General features: G+C 40.6%; 1 protein-coding gene across 1 annotated transcript in view; it reads right to left on the bottom strand.

The window, feature by feature from the left end:
* Positions 1–7,194: 7,194 nt before the first annotated feature.
* The window catches only part of CPM (carboxypeptidase M), an 83,403-nt gene continuing 78,306 nt past the window's right edge, over positions 7,195–12,291 (bottom strand). Inside the window, exon 9 of the mRNA XM_045829944.1 lies at positions 7,195–11,381. Coding sequence (XP_045685900.1) covers positions 11,139–11,381 — 243 coding nt within the window. The 3' untranslated portion in view covers positions 7,195–11,138. The remainder of the gene's footprint in view (positions 11,382–12,291) is intronic.

Below are 12,291 nucleotides of genomic sequence, written 5' to 3'. Positions count from 1 at the left end.
GCAAGCCATAACAGCCTGTATGCATTTTCTAGGCCTGATTCCCATGGGAAAACTCTGTTTGAAGGTCTGGCTCCTGCCCACCACCTCACTTCCGTAGGTCTTCCATGCAGAGCTGAGTCACATTTGTCAGACTGAAACAAACCAGTCCTCTACAATTCCCTCCTTTTTCTCTTTTTGTTAAGGCTGTTGTGATGGATCCCACAAGACTTGCTACTTGCTGGTCTCTCTTGTGGCCTTAGGCAAATAATTTGTAAATGCATTGAAATATATAAAGCATTATTAGAATCAGTAAAATAACCAGTGGCTCCAGTGAACCACAGTCTTAGGTTGAGTCTATTAAACCCATTTTTGGGGTTTAGCCAGATGAAATTATTAATGTGTTTGAAAAATTTCCTGCTTAGGTAAATGTTGAATGTCCTGCAACTGCTGGCGTAACCCCAGTTGTAATTTATTAATTTGTCCCTTTAAATTGGTAGAAAAGCTCTTAGGTGATGTTGAATATCACTCCAGGAGTATTGGCTGGAGTTTTATTGGAGTGGTCACTCCACTCCACAGTTTGGAGAAACCAGGATCATCACAGGTCAGCTGCTGATGGGTTACTGGCGTGTCCTGGTGTTTTACAATCCAGTTAGGGCTGATTCGATTGCAGAAAGGCGAGTTAGGATTTCTTGATCAATCTGGGCCTGTTGAAGTATTTCTAAAGTAGTGCTGGTTAAGAACATCAACAGTATGAGCAGTTTGAACTGGTTCAATGAGGGCAGCGGTTGCTGTGGTAGCAGTAGCTGCGACAACTATAGCAGAGACAATAAATGCAATTAAGGTGCCGACAAACCGTCAGACTCTCAAGGAGGCCAGCACATTGTTAAGTGCTACTATGCCATTGGGATCTTCCCATTCTCTGGTTACATTAACTGGCACCCATACTTGAATTCGTCTTCTAACTATAAACCATAGTGAGGCTTAACTGAGTAATAGTGAGATGAGTAAGTCAGCTGGCATATATGGAGCTTACAGGGACAGGCAGAGAATAAATTTTTGCTGATTTATTATAAAAGACGTGAGCTGTTCCTGGAGCTGCTAAAAACAAGTAGGGGTAAAGAGTTACAAACCGTGACCCAATCCTGTTGTGGAGGGTCATCCTGGTAGAGACATTTAAAGAAATTTTCATACAAACATTTTCTAGCAATAAAAGGCAAGCCCATTTTCCAAGAATTGTAATGCCAAGGGCTAGTGTGGTTGGGAGAAACAATTCTGATAAAAGGTGCCCCAATATTGGGCCCCTCCCACCACATATTAGTATATGGGAATTGAGGCAGAGCTGAAACTAGTGTTGTGCCAAGCTTAGCCAGTACCTTCCAATTAGCTCCCCAGTTCTTCACTATAAAAGGAGTTTTGAGGAGAAAAGCAATGTGGCATTTGGTCCCCTGTACAAAGACTAAGAGACTGAGTCTTTATGGCTACTGTCTAAAGTATAAGGAGGAGCCAGAGAGGGATTGGGAGTATGATAAATCCCCTCCTGGGTACACAGGCCAATTGTAGTTACTATGGAAAGCTGATAGTAATTACTGTATTGCTCTTTGCTTGCAGCATAAAGTTGCTCCTTTAAAGGAAAACACAATGTGCCAATAAGAAGAGAAAAATAAACTAGTAAATACTTAGCAACATAAACCGTATTTTTTTGGCACCAGAATCCAGTGCTTGTTTTCTTCTAGTGGGCTATCTGGTCTGTTAGCTGATACAGTTTTCATTTCCAGGTGGCGGAGCTTGATGTCTGTGTTGTTCATGATAAGGCTTCACCCTTTTAGCTGGAAGCCAGATGGGACCTGTAGGGATGGAAACACACACATACCATCTTCCCCATGTTAAGAGGTCTAAGGGCCTTGCCAGGAACCATCTCCCAGTGGATCTCTATATAAAACCAGAGCATAGGATGACTTTGGGTCTTTCTTCTGAAAATGTTTCTCAATTGGAGTACAGATTGATTCATCACAATTTAGAAAGTTATAGGTGAACATATTTAACATAATCAAATTTTGAGGGGCAGACTTTTGACTCCCCCCCCCTTTTTTAAAGATTTTTAAAGGTATGATGTACCTGTTCAACAATTGCTTGACTGGTTGGATTGTAAGGTATTCCTGTTTTATGTTGAATATTCCAACGCTGAAGGAAGGCTTGAGTAGAATGGGCAAGATATCCTGGGCCATTATCAGTTTTAATTTGCTGAGGCCATCCTAAATGACTAAAGGCCTCAAGCCAATGGGCTTGTATATTTTTAGCAGATTCGTTAAAGCAGATGCATGTAGGGTACCAGAGTAAGTATTAATAGAAATATGAATGTATTTGAATTTTCCAAAGGGGGAGTAATGAGTGACATTTGTTTGCCAAATTATTTGAACACTTAGTCCTCGAGGGTTAACTCCCGTGGATGGAGATGCGTTAGTAAGGGCTTGACAGTCAGAGCATTCTTTAATAATTTGCTTAGCTTAGGAATGATAAAGAAACAGTCTTTCAGCTTTTTCTATTACTTTTTCTGTTTAGCTTTGGGGGTCTGATTTTCACCCTTATGGAAGGGGTCTTTTAAGCCCTTAACCCTTGGCTTTCTGTTTTATAACAGGTAGGGGCCAGCGTGAACAAGGTTTGGTTCCAAGTGGCGGCTGAAAACTAGCCTCAGTTTTAAAAGTGCCATTTTTTTTCTCTACTTGGAAAGACAGGCCCTCTGCTGTTTCTGTAAGCTGCAATGAGTTCAAGCTGCAAGTTAACTGCCCCTGTTGTTCTTAGGATTTGGTAGCTTCTAGGTTTAGAGTTTGCAAGGAAAATGGGGAGGGTGGGGGGGAGGTTCTGCTCAAATATGTTTTAGACAAAAGTGACTCACCAAGTCACTTTTGTCTAAAAGTTACTTTTAGACAAAAGTTACACACCAAGGGCCTTTCGTGACTCGATTGACTAACCATTCCCTCTGAGAGAATAGCCAGTTCTTCCCCAAGGAAAAATCAGAGTTTACAGGTACTGAGTTAAAAAATAATGCTTAGTCTTCCATGGAGAAGGGCTAGTTCTCCCTGGGAGACAATATATTTTACTTTTAGAGTAAAAGGTCACGGCTCCCGCATAAACAAGGAGGATTCTTAATATTTCTTTAACACGTCACACCTCCCATCTCACAGCATGCTTTAGATCGACAAATTTATGAACACATTCATAACTTTTAGAAACAGTTTTTCTTCTACTGGCAAATACATTTACTTTTTATTTTTTTACTCTCGGTGATTGCTGCATTCCTGGAATGTGCTCAAAAGTGAGCTGTTTCATTATCCAGTGCCCTTGACAGCTTTAGGGAGGCTGGAGAAGAGGGAGGGAGGATGCTAAGCTTGGCACAGCTTGTCCCCAGGACCGAGGCAGTCCCTGGGCCTCCAGAAAGAGGATTCAGAATGGTTAAAAGACAATTTTTTTCATTGTTTTTCTTCCTGCACTTTTTACTGTCTGAGAAAAGTGAGATATTTTTCTTTTTTAAATAATCAATTTAAATTCTTTCTGAGTAGAATCCGTATGATTTAACAACATTAGAGATCTCATTCTATTTACCAAAACATTTTGAGACTGAGATGTTACTTTTAAAACAGGAACAAAAACAAAATTCAAGCGAACCAGTACTTTCAAATTAAATCCTCTAAAGGAGGGAGTGAGACACCACCCCTTATCTCACATCACCTGGTGCTGTTTCAATTTCTGCCCAACTTTTTCCTAAATAACTAAGTGTAAAGATCCCTTATCAGGGAGACATCTAGCAGCCTTAAAAAGCTGCTGGATTAGCATACAACATTGCTCTTATTCTTTAGAGAGCCCGTTCCCCATGGTGGAGGATTCGCAGGAATATTTTAAAAATTTTTTAACAAATAAAAGAACCTTTTTCTGATATTCCTCCCACCACAAGTGCGGCGATTACAAAACCATTTTCGCTTTCTCTGGGTCCGCACCTTTAAATCCTCTTTGTTTTTAGTGAAAAGAATGTAGTGAGTCATAATGTACTACTGTTGGTGAAACTGTCAGGGAGGGCAGCCTGTTACTCAGGGTACCCTAACCCCTCTTGCGGGTTTCAGGCTTTTCCCACACATCTAAGACTGCGAGGGGGGCTGGAAGTGCAAGGTGACCAACCTTTATATTGCGCTCCCTGACAGAGCAGGAGAGTTAAATTACTGTGATTGGAATTCCCTGTGAGACCTCTGCACATCTCTGGGGATTGACCCCAGACACCTCCGCAAGGCTCCTGCTCACAGTAGGAACGCCTGAGATCTCAAGCTGGAGGGAGGAATGCCTCTGATCTTCGGTGCTTCAGCAAGACGCTGAGACACTCATAAATAACCCTGTAACTAACACTGAGTTCTCAAAGCAATCCTTGGAGTTCGGTTGAAACCAAAACACTCATTTACTATCTGCTTTTCTGTTTATAGGCGGGTGGAGGGAAAAGGCAGAATCAAAAGGTCTGCAAAAAGCAGCTTTTAAAGAAAGAATGCCCAGAGGTGCTTATAAGAAAAAAAGCTAATTGAAAGGAAAATTCATTGCTCTCTCTCCCAAGCCTAAAACCTGATTGGGGGTTGTGCTGCAGGGGTGGGCTTGTGGATGTTTTTACAGTGTGCCCCTCCTTGCGTGGGATTTTGCTTGCAGTTGGCAGGAAACCTAGTGTTCTGTTCTGGTCCACGTCCCAATTTATCCTGTCACGGGTGACTTTCAGTGGTGGGTGCCCTTGTGGCTCTTAACTACCCGGCCTGTGCCCACGAAGTGCAGCGATTGCCAGAGAGAGAGAGCAAGGATTCTGCTTACTAAAGAGTGCGGTCTCAAGAGAGGACAACCTTGGAAAGATACCCTTTTTCTCTGAAATACAACACACCCTATGACCTTACCGAAAAGCACTCGAGGTCGTAGGCCCTTTACCTGGGCTGATGCATGCGTTCCAACCATGTTGGTGTGTTGGCCACAATGACCGCCTCTGGGTCCCTGTTCCTGGGCACCAGATGTGGTGGACTCCAGCCAGCAGAGTCTGCCTGTTGTGACTGAAGATGAGAATAAATGCACAGGCTACAGCAATCCTGTGGAGAAAAGGGGGATGGCACAGCCACTCTCTCAAGGGGAGAGCGCCCCGACCCTTGCCTACACAGGCTTTTATTGTTTTTCTTGGGTCTTACATCAAAGAAGGATTTATCATCTATTACATAGAATATTATTGTCTACATTTTAGGTACAGTCAAGGAAGTGAAAATAACACATACAGAAGGGAAAGGTGGTGAGCTGATTAGCCCCATCTTTGGGGAAATTTACACAGGCTTTGGAAATTGAAGATAGACGATACACAGTTACTGTTTCAGACCAGGGTGAGGGAGTTTTAGCAAGAGCAAGCCATAACAGTCTATATGCATTTTCTAGGCCTGATTCCCATGGGAAAACTTGGTTTGAAGGTCTGGCTCCTGCCCACCACCTCGCTTTTGTAGGTTTTCCATGCAAAGCTGGCTCACATTTGCCAGACCAAAACAAACTGGTCCCCTACACTTACATTTTAGATATTACTAAACCTTTCAATCCTTAGTTTCTCTACTCTTTCAGAACCTTGTAAAATTTTCTAGATAAAAAATTAATTGGTAGTCATATTTACTGTGTAAGTAAAAATGTTTGTTATTATCCAGCTTCTCTGGTGTAGTAAAGGATAGGTGGTAGTGATGTCAGTTTGAGAAGCCTTTGAGAGTAACCATCATTCACCCACAGACAGAACTTGAAGTCCAAGGCATCCTAACCTGTATATCAGGCTCTTTTTCTGCACCTAATTTCAGGATTTGGTGCCATCTGTTGGTTAGATTGAGAACTGTTATGACACGTTGAAGTGCCCTCATGGGCTGAGTTTTGTGGTTCTTGGTAGTTACTTAGGTTTCAGACCTGCACCTAAGGCCAGTTTTAGAAACCAGTGAATTCACAAAGAGTAATTGAGAAATTGAATAAACAGGACTGTTTTTAAACTAGCTGGAAGTGTCATTACGTTGCTCTGAATTGTCTAGAAATTTCCTAACACTTTAAGAATAGTAGGGTCAGAACATAGGATTCTAAAATACCTCAAACTGCACAGATTAACATCTTGATTTATATTTAATTATAAACATCAGCAAAATAGTGAAAATAGCCACTTTGATTGACAGTCCCAGTGTTTGATGCCCATGTATGACAGTTGTACACACTCAGGTGAGGACAATAAAATCCATGGAACTATTTTCAGAATAGAACTGAAGTTCTATGATTTTGCCAGTTACTAATTAAACTTTAAAATAATAACCACACACATAATTTACCTCATGTAAGAAATAAATGGCTGAAGTGCTTACTACGTTAGTCAAAGAGTATCCTCAAATACAGTAAAGCTTTATTAATTTTGGATTTATAATACTTCAAGTATAGAATTAAGGATCTTTTCTGAGGACAGTTGGTAGTAAGAATTAGATTATAAACACTATATTCAGGGTGTGTTAAGGTAATGATTATGTTATTTATAAAACTTTCTGATCTGTGCAAAATAATCTCATTTATCATGCCTACACATTGCTACTGTAGTCTTTTTTCTTTTAAAGATTTTATTTATTTTTAGAGAGAGGAAAGGAGGGAGAAAGACAGGGAGAGAAACATTGATCTGTGGGAGAAACATTGATTGGGGACCAGACCCACAACCCAGGCATGTGCCCTGACAGGGAATCCAACCAATAATATTTTGCTTTGTGGGATGACACCCAACCAGCTGAGCCATACCTCTTTACATTATTTAAGGCAACATTATTTAAGAGAGTGGTTCTGTGGCTAAGTATGTTTGGGAAATCCTATTTCTTTCTTGTGTGATTTCTCAGATCCATTAAACTACATTCATATCCGTTATGGATTTTCCAAAGTTGTGGTTTTTTTTACCAGAAGCCACACTTTTCATTATCTACTCCACAGTACAAGTTAATTTGGAATAAAACATACTAGGGTGAGTTTATGAAAGAACTATCTGATCTCTGAAGACTGACTGCAATATTGCCTCATAAAAGGTCATTAACTTTGCTCTTTCCCAGGCTCTGTGCAGTGGTAATCAGTTCTCTAGTAGGTGGACTTTGTTAGACCTGCACAAGCATTTGTTTTCAAGGTAATGTAATGGAAGGAAACAGCACTCATTGTTTACATGAATATTAGTTTATTGAGAATAAGAAACATTCTAGATTTATTAAGTTCAGAGGTAGTCATGGCCAATACCCAATAAAACTTTATAATCTTAATGTGTGCACATAAAGTTCTTAATTAGAAAGTCCTCGAGAAAATTTCAAAAATTATCGCAAAACATCTACAAAGGGCTGTGGAACAGTTCATGTGCTAAACCATGATAAAACAGTTTGTAAGCAATACAGAACAATGCCTGCTTATTAGTGATATAAAGTCTACGACGAAGTTAGACCGTCGCCAAACTTCTGTTTCAGGTGTTACTAATGTTTTTTTATTGTTCTTTGACCATTTTCTCCCTCTCCCCCCATCTAAAGTCATGAGGAAGATAAAAGGGATCATTGGTCATGAAATGGACATTATTTGAGTTTTCACTGTGTACAGTAAGAAACGAACTTCTCAGTAAGTGACTTATCCTGTTGCCATGAGATAATCTGCAATGCTAATTTTTCTGGATTCCTTAGGAAAAGATCTTTCCAATGAAGTGTCAGATATTTTTGCCTTCTAAAGGTAGACCATGCAAATTTGCTTCTAGAACAAAACATTGAGTTCATCCAACAGCTCAGTTCTGAATGTGATAAATTAAGCTCCAAAGTCAGCACTGACATGTATCTGCAGCAATAACATTTCTTTAAAACACTCCCCACCATTCAGAGTCATTCATGTTTGCATAGTTTGAGTGCACCTACACCAGGAAAACTGTTGCTTCAGGGAAATTTCCTTAAATACAATTAAATGATCATTCTAGCTAATCAATGTTTGATTTTAGTTTTCACACCAATTCTGTTTGTACCTGAGGCAAAAGATTTGGTCCTGGGTAAGTTACACTGCCTTTGAAATACTTGCACCTGAGTGTTAATTTCCTTTCTCCGCCTGGGCAAATAGCAAAAACAGCACCAGCGTGGCTTTCAAACCATGGTTTCCGACAGGCACAGAACCAGGCCAGCGGAGGACTTCGTTTCACCGGTAAGGAAACTGAACGTGGGGTGGGTCTGAGTCCAGCGCTTCTGCCTTATCATTTTACTGCCATGTCCTATCTTTTCTCCTACCTGTTTCGAAAACCTTGACCATATCGGTCTCTCCATAAAAGGAGTTATACCTGAACTTAGAGCCTGAGGAACATTCCAGGGTGGAGAACAGCCGGAAAGGTTATGGTCTGACTGTAGTCAAAATTCCGTAGACTTTTCTCCTCTGGGACGCTTCACTGGATTAGTGGAGGGTGTAGCTGTGATTCAATTGTACTTACTAACCTTTGCTACAAACTGGGGTACAGAGCCACTGCTGAAAATATGTACCCCAAACCTGCTCTGAATTAAATTCAGGTCTGATGTAAATTTGGTTTGGAGATAGTTTTAGTTGTTTTGCTCATCTCTAAATAATTTTGTTTGATTCTGATAAAATTTCTAGTTTTAAAAATGTTTCTTAACATTAAAGCTCATTAACCAGTTCAGATTTTGGGTCATGTTTCTTGAAAAATTGCTGTCTTTTAATTTTATTAACCAATGTCACCCTGATAAATTTAATTTTAAAAATTAAAAACAAGGTTAAAAAAAGATACAAAAAAACTGCTTGGAAAAGGAGAAGTTAGAACTCAGAATGCCTGATTGAAAAATTGTTTAGAGCTTGATGGTAAATCAAGCCAAATTTTATGTACTTTCATAGGTAATATACTGATACATTTTCTGTAATACTTTAATATATACTTTCAAGTATAATAAATTATGGCTTATTTAAATAAAAATGATCAAGATATTTAGGTTATTACCAGATTTAAAAGAAGCAGTTAAAAGATTACAAATTATGTTTATGTTAAACATGTGTGATTTTGTGCAGGTAGCACATGCTTGGCGCGAGAATAGCTCCTAAATGCCCATGTGCCTCCCATTCATTTACAGGGTCAAGCATTCACCACACACCAAGCCCAGTACAGTTTTGCTTCCAGATCCTACAGAACTTTCCATTTAAAATAAGAGCCAAGGCAACTCATTCTCCATGACTGATACACAGCACTTAGAGACCTGCTTACCAGGGTTGCTATGCTATTATTTTTTCTGTTTGACAGTTCCCCTTAATTCTTACTTAATTCCCCTTAATACAATGTTTTAAGTTAGGTTAACTCTCATTATAGTGAATAATTGCTTCATACTGAGTACTAATGGTGAAAATTTTGTTTTCTGATTAAAAAAAAAGGTAGCTGTAGCATGAACAGGTAACATAATACCTTTACTATGAACCTTAGGATAAATGCAAAGTCCAGTAAAAGCACCATATTTGAATTTATTTCTTGATACATATACGAAAACACTCTTCCGTCAGTGTTACTAGTGAACTGGAAATTGCCAAAGCATGGGCTCCAATTTCATAAAATGACTCAAAGACCGATACAGTTTCTGGGGGAGAGTGGGGGTAGCAAATTGTTGGAGCCCTTTGTTCATTCATTTAGTTCCTAATATGTTCTCCAAGGATATCACAATGCACTTTTCAAACAAATTAAATAAGCCCTGGTTCCGAAGAGCTCCCACTCTGCTGGAGAAAGAGCACATATGAAGTACAAGAGAGTACTGCAGTGTTATAAATCCAATAATAGAAGTAACCTGTTTTCATTAGGGGAGCCAAGAAGAGGGGCCCCCAGACTGGGAGGGGGAGAAGCAGAAAGGAGTGGGGCGATGGTCAGCAAAGCCTTCCTGGAGGAGCTGACACCCAAACTGAGTTTTAAAGGAGGGGGAGGAAGAAACATGTGAGCTGAAAGGCATTCCAGACACAGGGGACCCAGCAGGACATTAGGTGTGGAGGAACTACAAGCAACAGGTTGTTGATTTTTGTTTTAAAGGGACCCCCCACCCCTTCCCCAGGGCTGAGAGGAGGATGGATCTGAAGGAGAGGACGCTGGGAGCAGAAGACCAGGAAAGCAGCTGCAGTGGAGCGAGTGAGTGGAGCTGAGACGGGGAAGCGCTAGTAGCCACGGAGGGAGGGTAGACTTGACCACCACCTATAGTTGACATCAGTCTGCAGTGACTGACTGACTACAGGGGATGAAAGAGGAAGAGGAAGTATCAGAGGTGACTCCCAGGGTTCTGGTTTGGTGGGACCAGTAACTGAGGCAGAGAGTATAGGGGGAAGAGCAGCTCTAGCCAAAAGTATGTTCAATATCCAACATGAGTTCGAGGTACCTCTGGGTCACATCCTGGTGGATATATATACAGTGAGCGGTTGGATGTGAGTCCAAAGCTCAGGCAAGAGGCTAGAATCACACATTTTGGGTCATCAGCACAACAGAGGACTGTGGCACCCAGGTACAGAAAGGCAGGGATGCTTACTTAATTGACCCATTGTTGTGGGACTCTGCAGGCACCCCCTTGTCATCCCATTAGGCCCATATTTTCTTGGGCCACTGAGACATGGTTGCCTATTTTTTCTTATATTTCCTTAGAACATTTGCAAAACTAAATACCTCCAGTCCTGTCATCATTTCTCCCTGCCCTGAGACTGGTTATATATGGCACTCATATATATATAGCACTCATAGCAAGGTCTTGAATGTAACAGGTGATCAATGAATGTTCATGTTCATTGCTTATATTCATCTGGCTCTCTGTATACAGAATTAGCTCCTTTTTTTTTTCTTGTGGGAACCTCTTTGTTTCTCAAGCTTAACTTCTTACAAATTTCTAAGACTACTTTACGTGGAAGTGGTCAGTACTTGATGGGTGGCTGCCTTCCATTCATCATCAAAACTAAATCGTTTGTTTTGTTATCATGAGTTGCTTGTTGCAGGGTTTGGAAACAACCATTCATCTTCTCAGGGAAGGGCGGTGGAGTTTGTCCTGCTGCCCACAGAGGGAATTAGACTGTGCAGTAACCTGGCATGAGTCATCCCTGATTCCAGGTGGCGATGGGGTTGAGTTTCACATTTTGCTTTATTTGAACAATATGTGAAAAAGAGTCACAAAAAACAAGAACAGACCAGGCTTTGTTGCAGCTGAGTGACTGGGCAAATTACTGTATAAAGGACCCAGAGGGCACGAAGGACTTGATACTGGGATAGAATCCAGCTGCCCTTTGAGTGGAAATGGAATATCCATTTTAAGAGCACTGAAGTCCTGGGATTTTTTGGGAATAGTCACCTTTGTGAGGTGTGGCGCATGTCCAGGGGCTGTAACCTGAGAAGAAAGAAGAAACAATCATCCAAATGATTTCAAATGTTTTGTAGTGCCAACGCTGAAAACACTAATATCCACCACGAAAACGCAGCCTCTAGGAAACACATGTAACAGCCCGCCAGGCCTCCCGGGCCAGTAAACAGCTCAGTTCTGTTCACTGAAAGAGTTATCCAATGTCTGTTGATATGGACCACAGTTGGTAATGCTGTTGCCAAGAATTACAAAGTGAAATAAAGGCAGGTCCTTTGTATCTGGAGATGTAAGTCAGCAGAAGGAAGCAATAGACTGATTCCGCCCCATTGTCTTCATGGAGAGTAAAGGGAAAGAGTTGACTGTTTCCCTGTGTCCCAGGTCTTGGGTATCCTGCTTGGGAATCCATGTTATTTAGAAGTGTAATTCTTTTATTAAAATTATTCCATTTTCCTTACAACTACGTGTACAAGTTTACTGCTCCCTTAGAATGTTTTAATTTTACCTGGTTTTGTTCACATGAGTTTGAATCCTCAGCTAGATTTTTGTTTTGTTTTGTTTTGTTTTTGTTGAGGGAAATGGTCAGGAAAAATAGGACAAATCCTCAATTAATTATATACAGTGAAGAGAGGAAAGAATGGGGAATAACATCAACATGACCAGTAACTGGTATGTATTGCAGCCATTCATTTCAGCTCCCAAAGTCCTGCCTTCTAATCTGTCCTAGAACTAGTAGCTAAAGCCAACATGTGTGACGCTAGTGTAACTAATTGGAAATGGACTATTTACTTATAACTATTCCATATGGGCGTGGCTTCTTTCTGGAATTACATAAAAATAATTTAGATCCACTACAAGGAAAACCCTTATTTTCATAGAAGGGAAATGTCACAGTAAACAGCACAGAGTCCCAGGGAGGCGAGGTCATCCCGCGGATTCT

Source organism: Phyllostomus hastatus, unplaced genomic scaffold, assembly GCF_019186645.2.
Source record: "Phyllostomus hastatus isolate PE091 unplaced genomic scaffold, TTU_PhHast_1.1 phas_scaffold_93, whole genome shotgun sequence".
Lineage (NCBI taxonomy): Eukaryota > Metazoa > Chordata > Mammalia > Chiroptera > Phyllostomidae > Phyllostomus > Phyllostomus hastatus.
This window is presented reverse-complemented; position numbering and strand designations above follow the sequence as displayed.